Source organism: Hippichthys cyanospilos, chromosome 10 (assembly GCF_059441005.1).
Source record: "Hippichthys cyanospilos isolate Australia breed blue-spotted pipefish chromosome 10, RoL_Hcya_1.0, whole genome shotgun sequence".
In the NCBI taxonomy this organism is placed as follows: Eukaryota; Metazoa; Chordata; class Actinopteri; order Syngnathiformes; family Syngnathidae; genus Hippichthys; species Hippichthys cyanospilos.
The window spans coordinates 16,226,092-16,234,587 of NC_142378.1; the positions used below are offsets into that span (position 1 = coordinate 16,226,092).

Sequence of the window (8,496 nt, forward strand, 5' to 3'; positions counted from 1 at the left end):
ACTGGACAAGCTAACGGGAAATATCAGCCACTTTCCAGCCAAAATGATCTGCTTTGAGCTGTTAAAAAAATATCGCTGGGCATTAACTTACTTTAGCGGTCTAAAGTCGATAAAAGATCATTATTTCGCTGCCTTCATGGTTCTGTTCTACATGTTTTGTAGAACCTACGGCCTGGTAATAACAGCAGTATTTGACGCCATGTTCATACATTACACCGTTGCATTGTGGGAGCAGCAGTGACGCCAAAGAGGGGTGTGTGATGATATGTTCATGTCCTCGATAATGTGGGTTTTCTAACAACTTTGTTGTTGTTGTTGTTTTTGTTTGTTTGGTTGGTTAGTTGTTTTTTTTGTTTTTTTTGGTCGTCGCCTTATCTGGAAGGACAAAATGTCACGCCACGATGTTTAAAAAAAGTACAACGTTACATGTCACGATATTTAAATAAAATATGTTTTATCAGGAATTCTCACATACATGTATTTTCTCCACAGAATTCAATATCTAGGGAAAGTCCATCTGTTTGTTTTAAAAAGGAATGTCTTATATTAGTTCACTGCACAAATTGAAACATTTCAAGCCTTTTTATTTAAAATTTGATTATTAGAAAGAAGAGAAGGATTACAGTAATGTTGGTGTTCTCCTTCTCACCAGCATTGGGAAGCATAAAATGCTTTAAAATGTCTTGGTCGACAACTGCATACCTTGGCCATTTTTGGTGTGAAAGGGGCTTTTGAATCCTCACATTCAAAACCATACAGGTTTTTAGCATATATCAACAGTCTTCAATCCAGCTTCATTCCTTTATTACTATTAATTAACTACACGATTTAACTAGTAGCAAAATTTCTTCAACTGATGAGGAGACTGCCTTTCAAGAAAAAGTGGTACCAAATGTATTCAACTGAAGGGAACGAGCTTATTTAGTCCAGAAACATGCTTACTATCAATGTCTACATACTGTACAGTATGTATCAAGCTAAGTTGTCCTCTCCTAGAAAGTACTTTTACCATAAGTTTATATTTTATAAGTTTATATTTTATGAAAACAGTACAACAATCATTTTCTTATGATTAACAAAAGAGAAAAGAAGAGCCATGAAATGTGGCCTATACACACACACACACATATATATATATATATATATATATATATATAAATATATATATATAGCTAAAGACCAACCCACTTGCAATGCGACTCACTGTCAGACAAGTGACGGCCATCTTGCGTTGCCAACAACTACTCAGCCTAACTCGAATACACTGATTGCATTATTACTTTTTTTTTGTCACTCCAACAAAATTGCTGCCGTGTATGGATTACGGTTGTAACAATAAATCTGAGTGAACAATTACACACACATTTAATCAATAAATGCAATATAGAGGTTCATCTGCATCTGAACCTCAACAATCAAATGAAATTGAAAGCCATCGGGACAAATTTTCTACCTAATGTAAACTTAATCTCCGTCAGTCACAATTCGGGATAATGGGATAATATATTGAAGGGTCGATCAGCGCTTGAGTCCAAAAGAGTCTCTCCTTGACTCCATACAGGTATTCTGGTGAAAGAAGTAAATAAATAAACACTGGTAACAGTATAACAGTATAATAATGGTAATATGAATGATAAGAATAATAAGAATTGTTGTCGGTCCCGCCTGGGATAGGCTTGACCGCCGAGAGGATAAAGGGACAAGGCTCAAGATGATGGAAGGATGAAACAGAGGCACTGTAAGATGGCAGCCCTTCCGGCTTCAGTCGTAAGTGAAAGTCCGTTCATATTTACAACCGTGCTTGACGCAGATTTCGGAAGCGGATCGTCATACTTAGTCCATGGAGAGGCTACGAGCGGCGACCCTGAACTGAGTAACAGTCTTTGGGTGGCACTGGTGCTTCACCTTCAAAGATGATTTCCGCGACTCTCGCCGTGTTGTTAGCTTTATTCAGCTTTGCAGAAAGCAAAAATAAAGACTTTTATACGTTCAAAGTTGTTAACAGCAGAGGGAAGTTAGTGTCACTTGAAAAATACCGGGGCTCGGTAAGTTTTTGATTTTAACAGTGTCCTATCTTCTCGCTAAAAGTTTCTCTGCATGAAACGTCTCCCATGCATGTAGATTCATACGGAATAATTGTTTACTTTTTGATACAAGTTTGGTGTGCGTTACCGATGCAGAACGGAGTCTTCTATAACGTGTAGCCTGGTTGGCTTACGTGGCAATTTGGCCTGCAAGAATTTCTGGACTTTTTTTCAAAAGTTGTTGCTGTTTCCCGACCATATTGCCATAACCTTTTGTCATAGCACGAGTACCCCGTCACTCATACGTATGAGTTGATTTTTCTCTAAAGAACATAACGCGACAGATAATAAAATAAATATGAGTAGTGTCATTAATTTGAACATTTGATTTTTAGTTTTTGTCTTTTTTTTACACATGTTGAAAAGAAATGAAAAATACGTTGTCTCGAAAATAATCATATAAATAAAATATGAATCAAAATAAAGAATAAACCTGTCGTTTTTGTACAGCTTATAACCACTATAAGTTACCACAAAATTGACCTCCTTCTCACTAAGTCCTCTTTAAACAGGCATTTCAAATTGACTCCCTAACTCTCCTAAAATTTACTTTGAATTTCTTATTGATAAAAAACGTAACAATTTTTTCCCTAAGTAAATATCACTCCATTTTTTCACAGGCCAAAAAAGCATTGAGGATATCCATTTAACATGTGTTGTGAGTCAAAGCACATCACAGTTACATTATTAGCAGATATTCACTATGTGAATTACAGATCACTGTGACGAAACAAAAATCTATGATCCTGTGGACAAAACGAACAGAATAACTTAAATTGGAAAAAAAAAAAGTTAACTGAATAAAAGAAAAAAAAATGCTTTTACAGAAATGAAAGATAAGTGAGCCATTTCACATTTACCCATATATCCGGTTTGCTTATCCTCATGAAGGTCGAGAGTGTACTGGAGCATATCCCAGCTGTTTTGGTGCAGTAGGCCTCGTACACACAGAATTGGTTGCCAGAGCACTTGCAAGGCACACAAAGATGAACAAACATCCACACTTAAAATCACACCTAAGGACAACTTTCGGTGTCCAATATACAGGTACATACCCTGCATGTTTTGGGGATGTGGGCGGAAACCGGAGTGCCCGGAGAGAGCCTTCGCTGACACGGGGAGAACATGCAAACTGCACGCAGGAAGGCCGGAAACGAACCCACGACCTCTGCAAGTGAGGCGGACATGCTAACCAATCCGCCGCCACATCTCACATTCATTTTTGTCAGCTAATATTGTCAATGATCTTAGGAGGTTCATTTTAAATGATGTATTATTTTTGAATTGCTATACATATATACAGATTACAAAAAGTCATTGGAGAATTGGAGTTTACTTTATGACACAATATACAGGGACTTTGCACTCTACTAATAATCAATATATTAAAAATAAACTAGTACTATAAAACTAATGAACTTAACTAAAAAAATCATTTTTGAACCCCCATAAAACCCCAACAAGCATACTCCCAAAAGTAATAAAAACTAATTGTTTTAATACAAAAATTGTTTTAATACAAAAATCCTTAGTGATTCCTAGGTCATGTGATTTTTTTTTTTTTGACAAGTCCAGACATCTCTGTGTCCCCTTTCATATTTATTGAATTAAGTTTTAAACAGGTGACTTGTGAATTCAAATGAAAGTCGTTATCATAAATCATGAACGATATCTAATGCTAGAAGTAAATAATATAACAATTGCAGATACAGTGGAAAACCTAGATCGACAATCTTGTATGTTGCTTCAAGGGCACTTTTTCCCAACATGAAACCTAGGGTGTGACACACCTACATACTGTAACTAACAATCAAGGTGACTCGCAAGAAAAAGACTGCATAATTTTCGTACATTCGAATACATTTTCAGAAGTGCTTTCCAACTGAACGCTGTTTGTACCCCGCGGGATACATTGCATGTGGTACATGAAAATAGTTAAGAAATTATTTTCCAGATCAGTAACCTGTGCAGCACAGTCAAGTGTCTCAACAGGATGAAAAGAAAGTACATCTAAACTGCTTGCCTGGGTCTAAATTTGATTCCTGTTCTTGTCATTTAAGTTTGACTAGTTTCACTCCATATTTTGCGGAGCTGCAACACATAACCAGTCTAGCAGATAGCGCTCAAAAGGGGTGTGCCATAATAGTCTTTTAGACAGTGTACAGTACATTATAGTCTCATTATAAAAGTATGAGTTCACACACTGTTCCAGTTGAGAATTGTTAAAAAAAATGTAAGCATGAATAATAGATGGCAAAATGTCATTATATTTAACAGCTAGGCTAGACTGGATATGTGTTGCAAACAGCTATAATCAAGATTTGGTATTGTGTCATGCTAATTTAACAAACATTATTTGCTTGAAGCATGCAATCAACTCATAGCATTTCTAACAGCATTTCTTTACCTTTCAAGAACGCATGATTGTTTGTGGTCATCAGAGATGGGGAGCAGGTCAGCATATTTACTCAATGCAGTAAACATTTGGAATAATTGTAGTTGTCAGAGTTGTGTTAATGCAACAATACTTTTACGTCAGGTTCTATGTGGACTGTGCGATGCCCGGATATGGCCAGTGCAAAGTTCTTTAAGAAAAAAAAAAAAAAACGTATTTACTAAACAACACTACATTGATCTTTTTACCACACCATGTCTGGTTAAAGCCTGCCTGATGGAGTCACAAAACAAAATCTGGACTCTTTTTGCGGTCACTGCATTGGACGCACAAGTAAACCATATAGTGTGGTTTATGGATGCTATATTGTTTATTTTCCCAGCATGACTCAAAAAAAAATAGCAAATTTACTTAACTAACAAAACTAACTCATTTTGTCTTGGTATAATCTGAGCCATTTATATTTCATATAACTTTCCATGATGGTAATCTCAGACTAACATAATATACTGTATATTTACATTGTGAGGTTTCTTTGAGGTTTATATGAGGTATAACCTTATATACACTTTACATACTGTATGATACATTTTGGAAATCGTCAATAATGTAGCTTTGTATTACATAGCATTAGCTAGCTTCTCAAATTTCCATCCTCTCAATTCTCACATCTCTTGTGATTTTGTGAGCCGCCATGAAACAACCCTTTTAATAGCAGCACAAAATGCATTTTGGATTATTTTCTAAACCAAGTCTTCACAAGTAACCAACCTGTTTATCCACGGTTTAAGCTGGCAGACAAGAACAACATCCGTGTATTCTGTGCATTCTTGATTCATCTGTAACTGTACTTTTTTATTTTGGAACACTGCTTGGAGAAAGATTGATACAGTTCCACAATAGATTCAATTCAAGATTCAAGAATTTTATTGTCATTTATAGTTTATTTATAGTAATACCACACAATGAAATTCTTATTCTGTTCACTTCCCCGAGCAAAGCAAACTACATTCCATAATCGAGCAAATAATAAAGTAGGCGATAAAAAAAGGTGTAATAGAGCAATGAGGGCAGTAATAATGAACCATTAATAAGTGAATAGACTTATTGGGAATGCTGGGTTGACACCACACAATATAATAACGTAACAAATATATCTTTCAATAATCCTTCGATAATTAGGTCCCTATATTCATGAAATCAAAAGACAAACATTAGTGATTTACACAGAGCATGTTCTGTTCTATGCTTCCTATTTACTATATCTTTATTTTTGTGTTTCTTCAGGTGTCCCTGGTGGTAAATGTGGCCAGCGAATGTGGCTTCACCGAGGAACACTACAAAGCTCTTCAGAAACTGCAAAGGGATTTCGGGCCATACCATTTCAATGTCCTGGCGTTCCCCTGCAACCAATTTGGACAGCAGGAACCTGGCAGTGACAAGGAGATTGACAGCTTTGTGCGCAGAGTCTACGGCGTCTCCTTTCCCCTGTTTAGCAAAATCGCTGTTGTAGGGACTGGGGCTAACAATGTCTATAAGTACCTTGTTGGTGAGTTCAAAGTAATATTAGACTGGTGTGGGCTGGGTCTTTGCTCAACTACAACGCCAGCGTCCAGGCATTTCAAACTGGTCCTTGACAACCATATCCTGCGTGTTTTAGATGTTTCTTTCTTACGTCTGATCAGAAAGCACTCAAGAAGCATGTTAATGATTCCGATCATTTAAGTCAAGTGTGTTGGAGGAAGTAAACGTGAAACCATGAAGAAGTAGGACAGACGTTTTCATACAGTACTGTATTTGTGATGCGATTTCACAAAACAGGCTTATATCTTTGACAAAAAATTGAGATATTCATATATTCTAATTCTACACTTAATTTCCTTTAAAATGATATGTATGGAGGTACAGTCACTCAAAAATTGATCATTTATACAGAAATTTGAAATGATGAAATGTCTAGTTTTGAGAATAACACGTTTACATTTTTGGCACATTCATCTTTCAATGGTGCGCGTTGTCTACTAATCCCCGATTTTCATACATTTTGACTACAGCTTGAACCTTCAGCTGCTCGGAAATGAAAGTTGAGACCCTTTGGAGGTTGTTTCTGTAGAAATGAGTAATAATGGATATGTAGTCAAGATACAGTATTTGCTGATTTCCACTCATCATGTTTTGTCTTTAACATGATTTAATCGTGTGTAGTAGATTCCGTGGAAGCAGGAAAAGTACAAAAATACGATACCAGTCAAAAATTGGGAAAATCTTTTTAGCGTATTATTTTGTCATTATCAAAAAAAAATGCTGAATTTGTAGTTTAATACTTTAGTGATTGACATAAAGCAAAACATGTAAATCATGAGAATATGTTTTATCACTTTGATTCTCCCAAGAACTGTCTTTTTTTATGTCACAGTATTGGACATTGTGATGTATTCTCAGTTTGCTTTCTGACGGAGGTGACCAAATCCAGTCCTCGAGTGCCAAAATCCAGTCTGTTTTGGATTATTCTCCTCAAAAAACACTCTTATTCAAAGGAGGAGTAAAGTTTGCAGAAGCCCGTTAATGACCCTGATTTAAATCAGGTGTGATGGTTGAAGGAAAACACGGAAAGCAGGCAGGACTGTGGCTCTCGAGGATCGGACTTGGCCACCCATGCTTTTTGACGTAAATGGTACTTAATGACCTGAGATGAGTTTCAATTCACAGCTGCACATTTTCAACAGTTAATAGCTTGAATTTCTTGACCTCTTAACGTGTTTCCAAACCTTTGGCTGGTATTTGACTCACCCAAGGTGGCAAAGGTTTAAAGTTCAGTCGTCGTTTAGCCCTGACAGCATGAATGAATGAACAAACAAAACGAGATAACACTTTATTTACTTGAATATTGTCTTTCATCCCCTGCAGAGTCCTCTGGTAAGGAGCCTGACTGGAACTTCTGGAAATATCTTATCGATGTAGAGGGAAAAGTTGTGGACGCGTGGGGTCCAAAAGTTTCTGTTGAAGAAATACGTCCAAAAGTAGCTGACATGGTGCGGCAGATAATCCTAAAGAAGAAAGAAGAGTTGTAACATCCTACTACACTGTGCACTCCGCTCATCTGCATGAGTAAATTCAAAAGAATTTCTCTGGGAAACAAACAATAGAGCATCAAATGATTTGCACTGATTGAACATCGAAAACTTGTTTCCCCATTGAGTTTGTAATGTTTGTTTTGTATTCATTTTTTGAATAAACTTGCTTTCAGGGCACTTTTTTTAGGCTGGCTTAGCACTCCTTATACAAGAAAACTTGTTACATTTTCATCGATGAAATGTAGATGCTTCTGCAAGACTTATTGGCATTTCCTTCTGTCAATCCTTCAAGCCAATCATACTTATTCACGTCACATGTGATTTATTACGTATGTTGTCAACATCGATTGGCTATTGCCAATGACTAAGGATAGTACTGTGCTGAAAATTTGACGAAACGATGACTAATACGACATCATGACTTTCACATGAGCTCAAATGTTGGTTTTAGGGTTAAATCTTTGCACTGCCTGTTTTAACAACGTTGTCTCTGATACCAAGGTATTTCTGAAGAAAGATGTGCTTCAATGGCTTTCACACATCAAGCGTGTACTTTATGTTGACATGTGGTCACCATCTGGGTGAAATTTCAGCTCCCTTGTGGCTTTCTTTCAGCGCTTTCCCTTTTGATGTGAAATGCTTTTTTAAAAACGAAAACTAAGACCAGCAGAACAGTAGATTTGGTCTGTCATTTTTAATCCATCACAATTCCACCACCTGTGTGGTAATGCTTTGTCATCCACACACTTAAATCTTCCAAATTTTCAAGAAAAATTTAACCTTTATGTACTTGAGTGTATGATAGTGGAGTCACACTTTAAATGAGCAGCTAGTATACAAGCATGCACTTAGCAATTTCTAGTTGACTGCCATCGCTGTTTTTAAGGGAGAGAATACTTTCTCTTAATTGTAAGGGGCTAGTGGAAGGTGACACTCGCACTCT

The 8,496-nt window shown here is 36.6% G+C and overlaps 1 protein-coding gene across 2 annotated transcripts; it reads left to right on the forward strand.

Annotated features, from left to right (window-relative positions):
- Positions 1-1,817: 1,817 nt before the first annotated feature.
- Positions 1,818-7,730, forward strand: gpx7 (glutathione peroxidase 7). Of its 2 annotated transcripts, XM_088425960.1 has the most exons (4): positions 1,917-2,045; positions 3,132-3,258; positions 5,767-6,028; positions 7,387-7,730. In XM_088425960.1, exons 2-4 carry the CDS (start codon positions 3,145-3,147, stop codon positions 7,548-7,550), a joined length of 540 nt encoding a protein of 179 aa, XP_088282086.1. In that variant the 5' UTR covers positions 1,917-2,045; positions 3,132-3,144; the 3' UTR covers positions 7,551-7,730. The 2 variants fall into 2 exon arrangements, with proteins under 2 accessions (XP_088282085.1, XP_088282086.1); XM_088425959.1 differs by lacking the exon at positions 3,132-3,258 and having other exon boundaries at positions 1,818-2,045.
- Positions 7,731-8,496: the final 766 nt, after the last annotated feature.